This window comes from Lepisosteus oculatus, chromosome 10 (genome assembly GCF_040954835.1).
Source record: "Lepisosteus oculatus isolate fLepOcu1 chromosome 10, fLepOcu1.hap2, whole genome shotgun sequence".
Taxonomy (NCBI): Eukaryota; Metazoa; Chordata; class Actinopteri; order Semionotiformes; family Lepisosteidae; genus Lepisosteus; species Lepisosteus oculatus.
Genome location: NC_090705.1, coordinates 9,709,529 through 9,730,731, shown reverse-complemented (window position 1 = coordinate 9,730,731; position 21,203 = coordinate 9,709,529). Strand labels below are relative to the sequence as shown.

At 36.8% G+C, this 21,203-nt stretch overlaps 1 protein-coding gene across 48 annotated transcripts in view; it reads right to left on the bottom strand.

The window, feature by feature from the left end:
- The window catches only part of rims2a (regulating synaptic membrane exocytosis 2a), a 267,723-nt gene that overhangs the window by 224,675 nt on the left and 21,845 nt on the right, over positions 1–21,203 (bottom strand). For 41 of the 48 annotated variants that reach the window (XM_069194863.1, XM_069194864.1, XM_069194865.1 and 38 more), the window contains exon 2: positions 5–37. The exons of the other annotated variants lie outside the window; for them this stretch is intronic. In XM_069194863.1, coding sequence (XP_069050964.1) covers positions 5–37 — 33 coding nt within the window. The remainder of the gene's footprint in view (positions 1–4; positions 38–21,203) is intronic. 48 annotated transcript variants of the gene reach the window in all.

Here is a 21,203-nt window from a genome sequence, read left to right as displayed (position 1 = left end):
TTACTGTGCTGGCTGAGGCTTTTGTTCTTCTTTGACCCTAAAAAGATAAGTTTGCACAGCTCAGTGCACACAGAACTCAAAACGAGAAGGAAAACAATGAAAAAGCAACAAATGAGAATGACAATAATGAGAATAACGCAACAGAAAATGTAATTTAAGTAGTGAGACAAATTAATAAATGTGTCCTCAAAGCAAAGGATAAAAATAAGAACTTAAAAAAGGAAACACAAACATACAGAAGGTTCCAATGTGAGTGATGGCGACCATGTCTAAACCCACATTTCACTGTCCCGATCACTGAATCTCTGCCTGAATTGATTTGGAGCATTCAACAGTATAACAGAGGAGTAGATTCTGGTAAAGCAGACCAATCCCTCCCTTGAAAATTGTTGAAAAGTTGGCCAAGAGCAATAAATAAAATCACATTTACATCTCTGTACATTCAAGGCTTGATTAGCCTTAACCCGTATTATCATCAACAAATACAAATGAGGCACAGCATCTGACAATGGAAATGCTTTTGGGCATACTTTTTATTTTATTTGCTATTTGAAATAGACTGCACTTAAAAGAATACCGTAACTTCCAAAGTATTCATGATAAAATTATTTATCTAAATTCATTTAAGAAAGACTATTTTGTTTACATTAGAAAAAGATCATTTGTGTTAAATATAATGAATAACCACATTCTTTATGAAACTTGTAAGTCAGGAAAAAAAAACACTTCATGGAAAAAGTCCTTCAAGGACCCTGAAGCTGAGTAATTCAGCCCATCATGTTGAGTGATTTCAAGGCAGTCACAGACAAAAATATATTACATATATTTTCTAAATGTTAAAAAATGTATGCCTTCACTCCTAAACATTTCCTCCTGCTCTTTTTACTGTACTCAATTTGTCATAGCTCTTCATCTGTAATTGTCTTTACTAAATAAATGACGATATCTACCATGAAATGAAATGGTAGATATTGTACCTTTACAAAGTGGGAACCAGTACATTTCATGAGGGAGACATGACATTTGTTTAGAATTATCTATATGTTGTACTTGGTGCAGAGGGAAGGGATGGAGTAGTGGGTTAGTATTAGACTCTGAACTAATGACAGACAGGCTATGAGCTATGAGTCCTTGCTACAGGCACCTTAACTGAGGTACTTTACATCCATTGCTCCAGTTCACCAAGCTATATAAATGGGGAGCAGCATTCTTAGGGGCTAATTCCTTTGGGATAATCCGGACTGGGGATGTAGTCACAAACTACCTTATGTCCTTAACACAATGGTAATTTGGAAAAGCCATGACCCAAAGACACTCAGTTTGGATGTGTACAATCACCTTTTCTTTTTGCTTATGTTTTGTGTTGAGTTTGTTCATATTAAGGCACTAAGCTAAACGGCCTAATTGTAGTTCAGTTCAGACAGTTGTGGATTTGACCTACAGTATACAATTCCTAACATAATTAGATTTGAGTGACATTATGGTAGTCCTTCACCTTTCTCTGTGGCACAAATTTAACTAGTGCTGAATCCTAATAAGTTTTAAACATTAAAGCATTAAGTGTAAATACTGTACATGTCTTTAAAGACTAATTGTACTTAAAGTCAACTGTAAGTATCAATGCTCTGATTAAAATAATGCTAGTATAGCTTGTGAAAAAGAGATTTATACTTGCATTTCAGGCTGTAAACCTGAAAATGTTGGGGGAGAGAGATGAGCACATTAAAAGAGCATTCATTTCGTCAGAAGGATAGAAAGCAAGCACCCAAGTCTTCTCTGATATGAAATGAATAAGTTAGAGACACAGGTTAAAAAAGAACTTGGACTTTACATTCAAATCTTGTAACAGTCTCCTGGTGTGACCTTAAAACAAGCTATAAAGGACAAAAGTCAACAAAGACTATGCTTGCCTCACATTAATGAATTCAGTCTCCACATAAAACACAACAGAAAAAAACATCTTACTTTTGTGTTGTGTTTAGAATGTTTACTTTTGTATTACGGCATAGAGATAAAGGGGCTCTAATCATTTGTAACCATTCTTATGTTCACAAATTGCAGTAGATATGGCAACAAAGGTTTACTTTTGCTTTACAAGAGTTAATACTAATAATTCCTTACACTTAAAGTATATAGCGCTTTTCTGGACACTCCACTCAAAGAGCTTTACAGGTAATGGGGACTCCCCTCCACCACCACCAAAGTGACTAGTAATTACCAGCATTCTAGACAGCTTCCGAAAACATTATTTTCATTCAAGTGAAAGTCTGCACAGTCAAGTCATACTATTAACAGGATTAGTAACAAACTAATGACATAGAACAGATACAGATATTAATAAAGTACATGTTCTTCAATGGATTTGGATATTCAGAGCAGAAGAACAATTCAGAAAACTTAAGACATACTTAATCCATCCTTTCTAACACTTCATTATCACTTCAACGATATGATGCACATGTACTATGGATAGGATCAATGACTCTAATTAACAGCATGTACTGTATGGCCACCCCCAAATATCTTTCAAATAACTTATAACTTAGTTAATTCAATAGACAACCTTCTATGCCACTTGATAAACTTTTCTTTTACATATCTTTTGAAGAACTATTTGACTTAATAAAAATCTTTTAAATATTTTTTGTTATAGCACACCAATATGTAAGATTGCAACTATTAACATACTGCATCTAGTTTTACAGGATTTTTATAGGATATACCCCGTTCATTTACCACCACTTTCCTAGGGCAGTGGGGAGGCTCTGTGGCTAAGGATCTGCGCCTCTGGCGGAAAGGTTGCTGGTTCGTATTCTGCAGCTTGGAGAAGAGTCCTACTCTGTTGGGCCCCTGAGCAAGACCCTTAACCCCAACTGCTCCAGGGGTGCTGCATAAATGGCTGACCCTGTGCTCTGTCCCCAAGCTCCTCTCCCTGTCTGTGTGTGTCTCATGGAGAGCAAGGTGGGGTATGTGAAAAGACAAATTCCTAATACAAGAAATAAAGTGATCTTATATTTTTTTACCCGTTTGAATATACAGGACTTTTCTCCAACTTTTGCATTAAAATAGTGAAATTTAATAAAGAAAGAAGTAATTCAAATGGGAGCTCAAGTGACACAATCAGAGAGGAAACTCTACAGTCCACATATTGGGGCGGAGCTGCACCTGTGGCTGGAAAGTTTCTGGTTCAAATCCCGCAGCCAGCAGAGAAATCCTACTCTGTTGGGCCCCTGAGCAAGACCCTTAGCCCCAGCTGCTCCAGGGGTGCTGTATAAATGGCTGACCCTGTGCTCTGACCCCAAGCTTCTCTCCTTGTCTGTGTCTCATGGAGAGCAAGCTGGAGTATGTGAAAAGACAAATTCCTAATGCAAGAAATTGTATAGGGTTATTATTATTATTATTATTATTATTATTATTATTATTATTATTATTATTATTATTATTATTATTATTATTATTATGGCAGTCCATTAGCTCACCCCCAGGAATGATACCCTGAGTTTTCTACTCAACAGTGACCTCTAGGGTGTGCTAAGAGAACAGCATCACAAGTCCCCATGGAACATTCCCTGCCAGGGTAGAAAACAGCAGAACATGTTTCTGGAGGAGCCCTGCACTGACTTCACCCTTGGCATTCAGGCATTCAGGTTATAGCAGCGAGTGAAACTCAGTAGCTGATGACTGCAAAACTGAGGGTACAACAAGAAAATTAACTTGTGCACCAACATTTTTTTAAAGAAAAGAACATTTAAAAAACTTAAAACCGCAAATAAAAAGGCCTATAGCAAAAAGTATATAATTTACAAATGGCCAAGATAATTATCTTGACAAGAATGTGATTTCTCTCACTTGCTTCTGTCCATTGGCTCCTCCTTTTTAAAAATAAAAACCCCTTTAAAAAGGGCTTGTTTTTTTTTTCCCTGGCCCACATTCAGTATTAAACACATTATTCCAGAATGTCTGGTGATATGAACCCAGAGGAATAAGGGATTAAATACATCATTAGCACAACTCTCCAAAATATATTGCAAACTGTTTTTAATCCTTACATTGATATTAAAAATGTTCTAGAATTCTAGCATGCTAACTAATTATCCAATATACTGCTGGATTTTGTAACACTTGGCCCTTTAATTGCAGTATATATAATGAATGAATTGCTCAATTAAACACCTGTACCTATGAGGAAACTATATAAATGTAATAAAATGAAATGGCAGATAAAAAGCAAGCAGGTGTTCTATTACTGTACATATGTTTCATTTTTTTCCATGTGGTGCATTTGTCTCACGTGTCAGTAATAGGCACATGTTAATGATACATTTCAGAAGACTAGAGAAATCAACATGTTTAGATTGTAATAGTGAATTCACTACATTGCATTTATGTGATGGGAGTAGTACTGCATTTCTCTGCTTAAAAAAGCTACAGTAATTTGACTCAGGTCAACATTCACCAGAAGAGGGAGACAGTGGAACCACAATACAGTCACAAATGGTAAATTTCATGAACTTTTCCAATACAATTTATTTGGGTTAACTAGTGTGTTGTAATCCTTGTTGTGATGCTTTTATCCTAAAACATATTTCTAGCTGTGGTAACTTTCATATCTATAAACATTAAATTAAGCATTTCATAAAACAAAAGGTGAATCGCTGGTGGGTATACTTATACAAGAACATTTCTTACATTAAACTCTCATAAAAATATGTATTGAAAAGTGAATGAAGTCCCAGTTTATAGCGTGTCTGTTTTACAAGGTTTGACGTCACGGCTTCCTGCAACTTCATCATGGGAACTAAAAACCTATATTAAAAAACACTTAATAATTATAGTTTTTAACATAACAGAAACTGTAGGGTTAAGTGTAGTTTTTAACAGAGGCAATCACACTAGCTAACTCTAGACAAGTGCCTAAACACTGAAAATGAATCAGTCTGACAGCTCTCTTGCTGCACGGTTGGCATAGAAATTACACAATGAGCTGTCATACAAACTTTAGGACTGGAAGAACTGATCAATTTAATTTGTGGAGCCTTAAGAGTTGTATTCAACCCACACACAGAAAGAGATCCCCTAGTAGGAAATCAGGAGCAATGCTGAAACAGTTACAGTAAAATGAGACAATTGTGTGTCACACTGCATGTTACATTTCACTGAACACTATTCAGTGCCTGCCTTCACAAGAGATAGTCCTTACTACACAGTTCTCTGAGATTCACTTCTTTTTCCACCTGCTCTTAGGCAATCAAAACCAAGGGCTCCAGCCAACTCAGTAAACTATGAAACTCCATCCCATTTTGTAAGCCAAATTTCTCCCAGAATTTAACATGATCCAGAAATCCAATCCACTATCTTTTCCTGTTTAGGAACGTATCATTTTAAAACAGCGATACGTTGCTTTTAAAAAGGTTTTTGTTTTTTGTGTTCAGGTTTTAAAATAGAGCATACAGTACAAATAACAAAAGCTTTAACACACATACAGTATATTGTGATAAAAAACTGTATACAGCAGCTGAAGAAAGTAGGGTGAAATTTTCTTGTATCTGTCAATTATTAATGATTTTTCAGAAAGATATCATGTACAGTATGAATGTCATACTACCTGCAGAATGACCAGTCAGATGACACCACAGCAATGGAACCAGGAGGGTGAGTTTTGTGGATTAAACCACAACTATCAACTCTCTTGTGTCAGTGCTGATTAAATTGCAATGTGTCCTATTTTTAGTGTTTACTTACGTTATTAAATAAAAGGCAAAAGTATCACATTACAGCTTCAATAGTTCAAAAGCCACGTAGAGGACTTTTTAGCTATACCACGGCAATGCTGTTTGATAGGTGAGTAAGGTATAAATTCTAATTGGTAAAGAAATACAGGGAAGAGAGTAATATGTGCCTGCAGATAAACATAAAGGGCATATATCCATATATCAAAGAATCTAATATAATATGCTCAAAACATTCACATAAAGCATCACAAACTAAAGCAAATAAGCAACATGCTGTAGATTAGCAATTTCTAAAAATCTAACACATAAAAGCTAATCAGTTAAAGAGAGATCTGAAACTGTCTCTTCTTCATTTGAAATATTGTTTCATCTAAGTATACAGTAAATATACACCCATCTATGATAAACTGATTTCTATGAGATTGTGTTTCCTGCTGGAAGTAAAAGGCTCATCCTGTATCTGGATTTCACAGAGAAAGCCAATAGAAGAATGTATTATACTTTCTGGCCAGTGACACAGAGATGATACTGTACGTGACTGCATGAACTCAATGATGTTATCGGGAAACTCATTATCTCAGCCACTCCAAACCATATATCAGAGGTACTAGAAAGTCATTACTTTTTTACATTACAAGTCATTAATTCAGCAGCTTCTGCTTTCCAGTTGACCGTAACAACTTTGCATAAGCAGGCCATCAAAACGAATGCCACCCCACCCACAAAATTTGAGAGGGATAGGGGCAAATGAGGGAACAAACTCCTCGCTTCCCCTCTACGACATCACTCAATTAGTTCTCCTCGACTCTGCCCGCCAGCAACTAAAATATAATAAAATAGCCAATTGGTTTCTAACAGCAATTAACAGGTTCTTTTTATAGGGCTTTAAAACACAACCGGGTGTTGGACCAAGAAACACCAGAACACATTGTAAAAATGTAGCATTTGTTACAAGAGGACACTTAACAATAAATCACAGATCATACTACAAAAAGGTATCCATATTGATTCTCTACGTTTGTTTCCGGGGAATTCATTCAATAAATTTGTGCTTTAAATTTCTCAAAAGGAATATTCATGAGGTACAGTATAGTAACTGCAAACTTCCATAACCTTAAAACATAGTGCAAAATAACCCTAAAACATCAAGGGAGCAATACACACCAAATAAAATAACACAAACCGTAACAAAAATATTACAGAATTAATTTCCCTCGATAAAAGATCAAACTTTGAGTTCTAATTCCCCATCCATCTATCTTCTCACCATTTTATCCAATTCATGGTCGCAGGGGAGCTGAAGCGTATTCTGGGAAGCAACGGGCAAGGATACACCCTGGATGGGATGCAAGTCGACTGTAGGTGTCACAAGGTGTCGACTGTAGACACACAAGCTCACAACAGGGCTAGTTTTCCTAGAAGCCAATTACCCTTCCAGTATGGACTGTGGAAGGAAACCGGAGCACGAGAAACAAACCCATGTGAACCAGGGGAGAACATACAGACTCCATGCTGATAGCACCCCAGGACCAGACACTGTAAGGCAGTAATACTATCCACCAGCATCTCTTATTCCCCAATTGAATAAAAAAGTAACAAAAGCCTATACAATGAAAAAAGAAAAAGATCCAGTGCAGGAAAAAGAAGATGTGAGATTCATTTACTACCAGCAGTAATGATGTCAAGTGTGGTGTACAAACAGTATGTTTGCATGAAATATACTGTGGAATACTTCCAGTTATGTTTGTTTCAGTTTCATTTTAAGATTATTTTAGAACTCAATGTAATGGCCGCCGATGAATTGTTTTTGTGCCTGCCTTCTTGTGTTTCAAGCACTTAAGGATTGTCTAAAGTAATATAAATATCTACAGTATGTTATTCACCACTTTCCTGCTCCCACCATTTTTGTGCTTTTGTGGCAGAGATTTAGGATTGTTAGATTACAGGCTGCTTACTCGGTTACTTTTTTTAAAATTAAATCACAACAAATAACAGCTGGTTAAGGCTCTGCCACATGGATATCTGCTAGGATGGAGCTGAGCTGCAGTCAAACCAAGGCTAGTGAATTCGCTCTGAACCTGCTTACAAAAGCGTGATTGAGTTTGTAGATGGTTAGGTAATAATACTCCAGGTGAAATATAATTGCTGTTTTGATGGAATAAAGCAAAAAAAGTTTCCCATCTACGTAATGAAGTTAAATGGCTTTGTAATGAGAGCATACATTTAACTGAAGACTTTACAGTGAAAAGCTACTTAATGCCTCAGTGTTAAGCCAAGTTGCCTGAGAAGTTGTAGAATTCAGAGCTCAAATCTTTTTTTTTTCCCTGGGGCCTTATAAATGTAGCTTGAATTAGACTTGAAGTGTCTTTCTTTTTGCATCTTTAAGTAGAAACACATCAAATTGACTGTAGCCTGATCTCCTCAAACCAAACTTCACAAAAACATTTTGAAGAAATGTTTTGAAAAAGTTATGTTTATGTTTACTTATGACTTTAAAATAGTAGGTGAGTTTTTAATATCCCATTCAGTCATGCACCTCAGTATTGAATTAACAATAGTCAGAAATTGCATTTTCAATTACTTTGTAAATCTGATTCCCCTCGTTAAATAGAACCACAAACTCAGTAGTTGCCTTAATAGATCTAAAACATCTGTCAGGTGTGAGAAACTCAGTGATTATTAACAAGAGGCTGAACCAGCCTGGTGGTCTGTCCAGTATACAGTGTGATAAGAGATGGCAGATCAAAGACTTATCATCTCGATTTCCGTTGTACATCCATACCACAGAGAACGTAAGCACACTTTCAGGAATCGTTCTTTACTCATTTGGATTCACACCAAACACATTCAGTCTTCTCTGGGTAAAGAATTTGCTCTGGTGCATTTTCCCCACCCCAAAGGTGTTCGTGCTGTCATTCCACTCGATAATGTTAAAGATTACCATTTGGGATCAAAATGGCAATCTTTAACAGTACAGGGTCTTTTCTTTCCTAAAGTCAGTGACAAATTGCTATTGCTTTTTCCAAAGTGGGCACCACAATATTTTCTTAACACCACATTACACTCTACACAGAACTTGGATACTGCATTGTAGCAGCAAGGCATGCTAAGAATTAAGCATTATAAAAGACATCTACCTGTAAAAATCTTTCTGTGGCCTTAATGAGACTGTAACTCATCAGCTTACAACTCTTTACTGCACTGTCAACCACTAGAAATGCAGCTAAAAGGGTCCTCTCTGATAAGAAGAATACCCCATGTCTGTAGCAGACAAGGAAATTATACAGCTGCATTAATTTTCAGAAACACCTTAATGATGTACGGTGCAGCAGGACTCTTCTCAATCTGGAATCAAGACGATGGGTCAGAGGTCACTGTCCATCACCCAAAAGGTGACCAACCAAAGAAGAACCTGCAAGATTATACCTGAGGACATCGTAACCAATTGCCTAAACTGTGATTTCCCAGTTTAAAAGGTAGGACACAACTCATTTCTTGGCTCATTTTCTTCTCTCTCTATCTAACCTGGCAATCTGGCTTTACCAATCATGTGACTGCAACCAGTCAGGACTTTAACTTCCTTCAAGACACCAGGCTGAGAGTGAGTCAGTAAAGAACAGAATTCCACCCAATGTATTCTTTCCGCATCAGAATATATCTTGTGTTTCATGAATTGTAATTTTCACCGGATCAAAGAAATTAATACAGTTGGACTCCTTTTGTCAACATCCTGACTATCCGGGTATATTCAGAAAAAAGGTATAGCCGGAACTAACTAAATTTCTCCCACTCACTCATCTTACTTGTAGCAGAACCCAAGCAGATGTTGAGCAAAGAAAGTTCAGAAAGAAGCTAACTTTCTTGGAGAGCTGTTCTCAATACAGTCCTAAACAAAACCTCCCCTTCTCTCTCTGGCACTCCCTGGGATGTCCCTGCACAGAGCCAGCAGCTAAAGGAAATCAGACCAGGGTGATAATCCAGCCCTAATCTAAAACTCATCAATAAATATCTTTATCAAGAAATGTGATAAAGCTAAGATTACGATCCTAAGTCCTAAATTTGATTGTCTTTGAGAATATGATTGCGATTAACCATATGATGAGACTGATATTACCTACGAGACAGACAATAATAATAGTAATAATAATAAGAAGAAGAAGAAGAAGAATTGCTTACACTTATATAGCGCTTTTCTGGACACTCCACTCAAAGCGCTTTACAGGTAATGGGGAGTCCCCTCCACCACCACCAATGTGCAGCCCCACCTGGATGATGCGACGGCAGCCATAGTGCGCCAGAACACTCACCACACATCAGCTATCAGTGGGGAGGAGAGCAGAGTAATGAAGCTAATTCATAGATGGGGATTATTAGGAGGCCATGATTGGGAAGGTCCAATGGGAAATTTGGCCAGGACGCCGGGGTTACACCCTTACTCTTATATCAAATCTTATCCTCAATAAACTGTATATTAGTAACTGATGTCTTTGTAATCCCAGAGTGAAAGATCAACCATTTATATAAATTGATTCTATTGCTCTTGTTGGTTTGTTATGCATGTTTTCATCTACAAACTTTAGCTTTCCAACTTTACCGAGTGGACAGAGTTTGCACCACTGTTTGCACCACCACCAATTTATCAACGGGTTTTTGGACCGTTGATAAATTGGTCCGTGGATAAATTGCACTACTTGGGAGTTGATTTTGCAGGTGGTCTAGCTTTCCAAGCCGAACTGTCACGAACAGTTCTTTCCGGGCCCTATGCAGACGACACAATCCGGAATAGTGAGAAAACACTGGGGGAAAAAGTCATGCAGGGGACGGGTATGGAGACAGGGGGGCGTGTGCAAACAGGAAACCAAAACAGAAGTATAAGTCCATGGCCAGGAGATCCATCCAGGGGATTAAAAACCAGGAACCGGGTCGGGACCGGCGGGTGGGGGAACAGGAACAGAAAGTTAAAATCATAACGGAGCCAGACGCAGCAGGACCCGGGCTCTCACTAAACGGAATTCAATGAAGAGCCTCGAATGACGTCTGCGTCGGGCTTTTAAGGGGGAACTGAAGAGGGGCTGGAATAAGGAACAGGTGCGGGTAATGGTCCGGAACAAGGAGAAGCTGGAGCGCCCTTAAGAGGAGGAGTAGCGATCGTGACACGAATAGAGTACTTGATGCTGAAAGGGATAATTTCACCAACATTTCAATGGGTTAATTGTGATAAAAGCAGGGCTTCAGTCTACAAAGAGCATAGACATGAGAGGATTTTAGAGGTTATAGAGTGAAATGGGGAACTAATTAAATTAATGCAGAGAATTAAAAATATAGTAGACCTCTATATTAGTGAAGGAAATCATTGGAAATGTTGGTGTCTGTGAGCTCATAACATACAGCAGATATACCCATATAAAGATAGACAAATATTTAGTCAGGATTCTGGAAGCCAACATTGTAAGCTGAACAGTCTCTCTCTTAGTACTATCGCGAATGGAATTTACTCACATAGGAAGTACAGTGTGGGTAGCACCAATGTAAAAATCTCTAACCTTATCCTACTTTAAAGTTCAGTCTTTACTTTGATAGAAAAAGAAGGTAGTATAATCCTTTTTTTCTTATTGTCATGATTGTGTTAAAGTGCTCTTTAAAGGTTAGGTTAAGTGCTTAAGGCTGCTTTGCACGTGGTGTCCTGGGCTCAGGTAGCACTTTTCTGTTTTACAGGTAGTGGTAGTGTGAAGTCAAGAAGCTTTTACATTAATTAATGTACATTTTAAGGCATTAGATTTTAAAGATTTAGATTTTAAGGCAAAGCCTTAGATATTCATTGGTTGGTACTGCAAAACAGAGCACAAAGCAGCTTTTCCTATTGCACATAACATTATTATTAACCTTAATTATACTAAGAGAATATTATATTGTATTTGCCTTTAAATATTGGCATAGCAATTTTCTGTTAGAATTTGCAACCCGTATCTTTGACTTTCAACACTTGCTGACAAAAAACATTACTCGTTGTCAAATTGTATAGGGAAAGGATCATCAGAACAGCGGGGAAGCCGCTAATCTGCTGCCAAATATAACTAAAATCCATCTGTTTGCAAAGATTACCTGCCAAGCTTCAATCGAAGCTGTTCCTATTTTTTTCATAGTGTCACTTCTGAGTGGCATAGAATTCAGCCACTCCTTGAGACAGGCTTGTGCACAAACCTTTTTAATAGCAGCCTGCCCAGTCCAATACAGGAACTAACTTTAATTATCTGATTGTGTTCACTTTGGAAAACACAGGGGCGTAGTGTTTAGTGCTGTTGCCCCACACCTCCTGGGTCCTGACCTTTTGAAAATAAACTACAGCAGCCTTACACATTCCTGTAGTAGTCACCAAGCACAACAGAAATCAGAACAGGATCATTATGACAGGAATAATGAACAATCATTTGTGGAAATAGGAAAACACAATTACCACAGCTGCTGATATTATGAATAATATTCTAAAAGGTCATATGGTAAACTATCATATAAACCTGGAGTTCCTAAACTTATTTTATGTAATCTACATGTGATTATGTAATCTACCGTTTAGAGTAATTCTGCAGAGAAGGTATACTGGACCATGTTAACAACATATAAACCATACAATTAGAAGTATATTGTCTGTGATGAATACCTCTTACAGTATGCATAATTCCAAGTTGCATGTGATATTTGGGAACAGTTTACCACAGGAACATTTTCAAAATCCAACAGGTATGTCAAATTATCACACCTGAGGTTATGTGACGTATCTTTTCAAGTAATACAGACAGCACATTCCATAATGGTGGACTCAAGTCCTGAATTTTTGCACTTTCTTTATGGAGTTTGCGTGTTTGCGAGTTATGGAGTTTCCATCCACCTTTCAAAGGCATGGTGGCTAGCCTGCATGCCTTCTTGATCATGATAAAAGCAGACCTGCAGGAGAAGGAGAATACTAGTATAGGCTTGAGAGGATTTTAGAGGTTATAGAGTGAAATGGGAAGCTAATTAAATGTCACTTTACCCATGGATCTGTGATGAACATCTGACATACATCATTAACAATAAAGGTTACATAACCTCAGCAGCAAACCCCCTTCCCAGTAGAGCAATACAAGTGAAACACTCTTAAATATGAGCATTCTAACTGTGAGATGCACACTGCCTTGAAAAGAAAAATTAAAACCGAGGAACCAACAAAGTATAATAAAAACTGTCCACTAACAAAACTAACAGTATTATAATTGCAAATAACCTAAGGGCAGTTGAAGCTATCTTTAAACATTCATTGCTTGACATAAGCTTTAATTCTAAACCATTTATCTCTCAAGGAGACTCATGCTGAAAGAACTAATTGGTACCAATTGTTTTCAAAGCTTTTGTGGCAAAGACCTTCTGATTCCTCTAAAGCTCACTCAACAGAATTGTAAAAAACTATACAATCTACTCTTTAATACATGGTTTGTGCTAGGTTGTCTCAAGAGCATTTTAGATAAAGTTAAATCAGTTAACAATGTAAAGATAAAAACATTTTTATCTTTTTTAAGCAAAGCTTAGAAGTCAGTCATTAATTTCATGTTGTTAAGGCACAGGCCAGTTAATATACAGAATGAGAAATTTAAACATTCTAGTTTAAAAATCTGGACAAGATAACTCCATAAATTCCATTTCAGTAATGTTGTTTGTTTTTCTAGCATGTTTTTGTCTGTTTTGTGTCTAGCAAAAGAAAAATGTTGGGGTGTCGGGGCTCGAGATTGCATTCTGTGAGACATTCATGAGCATACATCATCACATATTGGGTACTTAAAAGAAAAAAAATATTTGAAACCAATAAAGTCAAAATAGGAGATCTTAGTACTAATTCAGCACCACATTACAAGCCCTTTAAGTGAATTTCTAAATGTAATGTAATGACACATCACTTTCTATAACTGTTTATCCAATTTGGGATTATTGTGACCCAGAGCAAGCAATGGGCACAAGGCAGGATACACCCTGGATGCAACACCAGTCTAGCACATACAGTAGACTCAATAATGCACATACACCAGGGCCAAGGTTTTATAGAAGTCAATTAACCTACCAGCATGAGGACAACATACAGTACAGTACAAACTCCACAGCACCCTAGATACAGAACTGTGACCAGGGCTCCAGCTCTACGAATCAACAATGCTTACTACTGTGCCACCCTGAGTATAATATACTCTACATAATTTATGATTTGGAGATGTGGACAGTTTACCAACAGCATCTAAAGATCCTTTATCAAGACAGAATGCAACAAACTAACAGATGTCTGGTCATTAGAAATAATAACAATTTCATTTATTTGATATATTGCCTTATACAGCACCTTGCAGATCACATTGTGGTAAGTGGACCTCACTGCACATACAGTGTTAGGTTTAATATTTGTAGTTGCATAGACTGGTCTTGTTTAAGATATAAATACATTTGGGATTTTCTTGATTAAAACACATACATTTTGATGCTTTTCATAATGCTTAACTTCCCATTTTGGGTAACCATTTGTAGATTTGTAGGTTTTCAAATTCTGATTAGTAAGTCTTTTATTAGAAGTAACTTTTTTTTCAAAATGACAAAAAGTGAAAAACAGAGACCCAGAAAACCAGAACTAGCCAGGATAATCTACTTATATTCATAAGATACTATTCAAGGAGGAATAATGACATCAAAGAGTCAGATGTTTTGTGGATGTTTATTGAGTCTTTTAATTAAAATAAGCTTTGGCTTAAACAATATGCTAAGAGGTAGTGGAACCCAAAGACACCCGTGCAGACACAGAGATGGGTGGAATATGCAGCCATGAGGAGAATACAGTGATTCAAGAAACTGTATGAAAAACTGCAGGAACGCTCCCTTCAAAACATCAGGATTGGTTTGTACAGTATGTATGCTTCTGAAGATCACCGGGAAAAGTTCTTAAGAATCCCTTGCTGAGCTGCTGGGAATGCTGTGCTATTTCAAAATGAGTGCCAAGAAATTAGTATGTGGAGAAACCCAATTTCTGTCAACATTTTGCAGAGGTGGAAGGGGTCAAATTTAGCTACATCTTAAAAACCGGTGCTAACATCTGAGAAGATGGATAAACGCAGCTCATCACCTAATGTCACCTCAAACTCCCACCTGTTCTTTGAAAAAAAAAATCTTGCTGGAAATTAACACTCTTCTGTAACACTCTGTATTTCCTCTGCTGTTGATATTGTACAGGGACATAGTAGTGTCTTCATATATTTTTAAAGTCCTCATGGGAATACGCAGGAGAGTGATGCCATTATATCTAAACCTCTCTTAGGAATATGTTGATGCCTCAGTAGCATGTTGTTCTGGCACACAGATTAGCCAAACATATTTAGGTTTATTTACTAGAATTTGTCTTAAATGATGAATTGAAGGTTGCAGCACAAAGCAGGTATTGTTACAACAAAAGTGAAGCGTGACTGTGATCTATTTTAGTGCAGGTTATAATAATAGCCCACACTGCTAACAATAGCAAAGTAATGGATATCCCTTCTCTTGTTTTTAAACCTGGCCTCTTGCTCCTTCATTGTGAAATGTTTCATCACAGCCATGATTCTTGTGTAAACCAGAAGCTATAGTGCGAGGGTTCTCAATTAGTATGATGGTACAATATCACGTGATACAACATGACAACACATATCAGGTAGAGAGCTAAGTTACAAAGAGGTTTCAACAGTATACTGTAAATACTACAGTTTGGTCATTTTGCAGAGGATTCATATTTTATTTTCATATTTCAATAGTAGCAGGTCACTTATTCTGTGTAAGACTTGAAGATGTTGATGAACAGATAGGCATTACCATTTGTATAATAAAATTGAACCAAATACTTGCAGACAACATGTCCTTTATTTTAAGTAGAGTCTTTTGTGGTACTTAATATCGAGGTGCTGTACAATAAATCAGACAATGGACAACGTAAAAATGTAAATTAAACAGAATTACAAACTAGAACAGAAAAATTGAGTTTTAATACAGGGTATGAAAGTGCTGAGTGACTTGTAAAATCTCGTTGGGTTGGAATAGTCTTCCTTCTAGCAACAGAACAGATGACGCTGCCTCCCAGAGATTAGAGCCTCATAATGAACTGATTGAAGGCAGGAGACCAAAGAGTTTAAAGAATCTGCAGTTGGATAGGTGGTTCTGACGTATTTTAAATTTTATTCTAAAACCAACATGTAGCCAGTGCGTAAAGGCTAAAACAGGTGATACACGCTCGTGGATTTTAGTTTTGGTGACGATCTGAGTAGCGGAGTTCTGAACATGATGCAACTTAATAACATATTTGGTTATACCAGAAATCATATTGTTACAATAACAGATTAAAGCATGCATGAGCTTTTCTGCATCACACTTGGAGATTTGAATACAGATGCAAACAATGTTACAAAAATAAAAAGAAACCTTCACAGCAGTTACCAATGTGTTGATTATAATATAGACCAATGAATAGTCAAAATAAGCCTTTTATGTGTAGTTATGGAAACAATCATTAAGACTTGAAGATACAACATGCTTTGATTTTCAGAGGGCATCTGATAAAGTTCTCCTTAAAAAATCTATTTGGGAACAAGATTTCCATCAGTCTTGACAAGTTTCCCAGTCCCAGCTGATGACATTAATGTGGATCCAATTAAAACATATAACGAGAACTGGACAACATAGATGTAGGCAACCATTATACTAATATTCATATTTTCTGTTCATTACCCTTACAAGCATGCTACCCATTCTACTCTTTTTTACACTTAAAAAGTTCACCTCATAGTGCACCTTTCCACATGATTTGTTTTAGCAATGGTATAAATAAAGGGATTCCCCTACTTTAAAAAGCACCCATGCAGGAATAACGTATTTGCATTACAATTCCCCTGAGTGTGCCCTCCTATACAGACATGCCTTAAAGCTCTTGCACAGAATAAACTGGCCAGACTTCAAACATACACAAATTTATACCAAAAGGCCATTGTCTCCTCTAGATAACAGCTCTACAGCAAGGCCATATGCTCTTATAATCAGATCCTCACTTAAGTGCTTTTAGTGATCATCGTTGTTTCAATATCACACTAGATCTGGCAATATAATGAGATTAGCAGAAGATCTGCACTCAGCATCAGTTCGGGCAAAGTTTCTGTCTTTGCCGTTTTGAAGAATCAATCTCTATAATTCCAGAATGAATCCACATCACACACTTTTCACATTTTTTCCACAAAGAGGTGTGGTAACTCTTTCAGAAATACAAGGTGAAAACAAAGCATCACAAAATCTCTCAAAACTGGAATTCATGTAGGTGCTATTTCAGAAATATCTTTTTGCCACTGCTGAAATGGACACATTTTATGTTAAGCACATACATTTTATACTCAAAAAATGAATTGCAAACTTTATTATATTTTAATGCATGCTATGTAAAGGGTTCTGTAAAACGCTTTGAGAAGCCACTTTTAAAGGCAGTATATAAAATAAAGTTTTTTATTACTGTTGTTGTTATTATCATTAATATTATCATCTTTCAGATTAACATTTAACATTAACATTTCCTTCAGCACAATGCGACATTTTCTGGTCATGGGAAATCCAAACTCAGACAAAGCAATTTCCTGTTTTTAAAGAAAATACAAGAACAGGATTTCAGGTAATTTCAAAGATACAGTAGCATAGCATAATTACAAATCATAAAATTGACAAAACATCACCATTATGTTAGACTGAATACAAAGGGCAAATTAGAGACTAAAGTACCCATAAGCATTTCAAAGACTTATAAAAATGTACCAGATGTTTTAATTAAAAAAACTAAACTTGGAGTTACTGTAGATGGCACCATAATGCCAACTGGGAATGTGCACCATGGAAAAAACAATTCAAGAATGAGTCATATCACAAGTGAGGTTTGTATTACCAACTCAAACAAAACAGATATCAACACAATCTGTTCGTTTTGCAAAAGGAGGCTCGGTATTTTGCAGCTTCCCACAGACAAGCTTATAACTGTTAATTTGCAATCAAAACAGACGCTTCACTAAAAATGCATTTTTACAAGAAATATCTTCCTGTATCGCCTAACATAACATCATTAGGTTATTTTTTGTAATATAATTCAATAAGGAATAGATTGTCCAATTTCTTTTTAATGAACTGTCCGGTTAATTCAGTATACTCCGTAAACCTCCCCCTCCTCCACCTTCATAATTCATAATAGGAACCAGTTTGCACAAAGGTTGTAAAAGACTGTTTTATAAACCTGCTATGTATCCACTGATGATTTTTTTTTTCCATTGACAGTGGCTATTTGAAGCACCTAACTACTGGATGCTTCACCCACATGCAAAAAAGTATGTAGCTTGATGCTTAATTAAAAAAATTACAAGAGCAAAGAGATAAGACATTTACATACAGTATAAGGATCATATAATTTTATTTCAACATTTAAGTAATTTAAAAAACTATACCTCCGGAACAATATTTCCTTTATACTCTCTTTATACAAATCTTCATTTGCATGTTTATATCTTTTTCAACCAGCTTTGCATTCTGTGCTCCCTGTTTCATTAAAATTTATAGAATATTCCAATTCAGCTTCCATCCATCCATTTTCCAACCATTTTTCCCAAACTTTTTTATCCAGGGGATCTAGGCAAGCAACAGGCTCAAGACAGGATACACCCTAGCACCAGTCCATTGCACGGTACCTGGGTACACACTCACACATGGACCAGTTTTCCCAGTTGCCAATTAGCCTCCCAGTAGAGTATGTCTTTGCACTATGGGAGGAAACTCAGAGAAAACCCAGGTGAACATATAAACTCCATGCAGAGAGCACCCCAAGAATTGAACCCAGAGCCCCAGCACTGTAAGGCGGCAATATTAACCATTGCTCCACCCCCAATCAAACCCGGTTCAGAAATTGAATTGAAAGAAAAAGATGTGGTCACCAAATGTCTCAAACTGAGGGACAGCAAAAGGCTTGTAAAATCCAGAAGACCCTTGAATGGCTAGTTTTTGACAAGTCAGTTGATGGTCAGATTTGTTTTTAAGTAGCACCAGTTCAGAATGCCCCATTAATTTCTCAAGAACATTACTATCCTTTGCAGAAAGATTCTGTAGCTGTTGCACAAAGAGGAGGAGCAAAGAATATAAATAAAATCAGTTGTATTTTTTCTGGCATTAAAAACCCATTAGCCTTCATGGAACCATACTTTGTAATGTAACCAGTCCTTGCATTTTCAAAGCAAAACACTTTCTGCCAAGCTAAGAACGCTTACTCCAATATCTTCTTTGATACTCCACCCTTTCCTCAGTGAATCTGCAACACTCCTGTTCTGCTTGGCTTTACTGTGCTGTATCTCAACATATCAAGGACTGCCAGGATGACACTAGGCTCATGGTCATTCACACAGACAATATGTATAATCGTGTGGTCAATGGACACCTGTCTATGCGGAAAACATATGGTGTGGTTCGAACTTTGCTCACCCTAGAATATCAGCAGGCTTCTATAACTAGAGATCATAAATGACATTTCTTGATTTTCAGCACTTACTTCCTAATATTCCAATAACTAAAGCAAGTAAAAATATCTGATACCCTTAATTAGTTTACATCTAAGTTTTTAGTGATTTTAAAATGGAGATGGAGCAGTATAACCATCTTAATTTATTATTATTATTATTTATTTAAAAATTTAAATTATTAATTGGTTAATTTAAAATCCAGTTGAATTGTGAACAAAAAGAATTGTTGTCCTGCAGTGATGGGGCCCTGGGTTCAATTCAGGACCTGGTGTTCTATCTGCATGGAGTTTGTATGTTCTCCCCATTTCCACTGGGAGCTCCAGTTTCATCCCATAGTCCAAAAGACATACTGGTAGGTTAATTGTTTTTTGGGAAAATTGCCCTTGGTGTAAGTGTGTACTTGTCTGTATCTTTTTGTCTGTATTTATTTATGCAAAAAACAAGCATGTTGGAAAAAATATTGTTTAGAATTTACTCACTTAAAACACAGCTATACAGTTTCTTCGGCAAAACTTCTGAATTTGAGAAATTACAATATTTCAAACATTGTTTGACAGATCCCACTTTTAAACAAGGTGGCTCCAGGGCTCTGAAAACTCCAGAAATACATAATAGCAATACCAGATAGAGTAGGGGGCTTGATCTCCACCAAAAGAAGAGCCAAAAGAAACTTATTCAGAATCCTATGAAAATCTCAACCACAGCTAACATACTGAAAGCCCTTCATACAACTAAACATTCTACTAATTAACCCCATGTGAGAATGTGGAATTATCATTATTATCCAATAATGTAATTCATTAACTAATTAGCACCTGGTGTGTCTACTTTCAAAAGACAGAGCTCTTTAATGGACTCTAGTGGCAGGTCAGCTGCTATTACATTCCCTTTCAGTACCTCCAAGCCACGTACAGATAATGGCTAACATCAAGTCTGTGAAAAAAAGACATACATAGAGGAAGTTAATCCTTTTGTTTTGTCCCTGAAGTCAAACAATTTACACACTGGGTGCACAGACAACCTCACTCCCTAAGGGGCGTCATACACACACATTGCAGAAAAAAAAGATGCAAGAACACAAAGAAAGAGCAGCTAGTTTTTGTAACATGATACCAAAACAATGCTAGAATCTAATGCCGAAGCCTCATCATATCCTGCAGCAATAGTGCAGAATGAAGCTTCTGTGACATCAGAAATTAAACAGAGCCATAAATATAACCAACCGATAGATGTCCTATGAAACAAATACGGTGGCTTAAACTGTACTAGAAAGAGGAGTGATAAAGAGATTGAGAGATTGAGAATGGTTTTGTGGGTGTAATGCCCGTTTCAGAATGTGGAGTTTTACTTTAAATGTATCCCCACTCCATCTTTTTTAGAAATAGCATAGCCAACGCTATATGCTTTTCCACTACAATCACCAGCTGACACCTGCTACAACCAGCTGTGTCCTGTTTCTGTAGCCAGGACAAGAGGGAGGGAGCAGAGCGAGCTACAGAGAGCTCCATGCTGGCTGTTATCCTCGAGATATCCAGCCTTTCTATGACTAAAGTCTTGAATATGGCTTTCCTTTTCAACGCACTTCTGAATTTTTTGTTACCCATATCACATGCATGTAAATTAATCCAAAACGAAAATCCACATATAAACACTTTATATCTCTTTTTTCCTTTATCTGTAAAAATAGAATTAAAAACACAACACAACGTATGTACTGTGCTGTACATACAGTATGTGCTAATTCCATTATTAAACACTCCAATCTTATCTCAAAAATGCATTATGTTTTTGTCAAGCAGTTATTAAAATCCTGGATTTTAGAATACACCTCTTACTCCTTGAACGGTTGTTTGAAAAACATCACATCATGATATAAATAATTCTAGTCTGCATATCCAGTGATAAC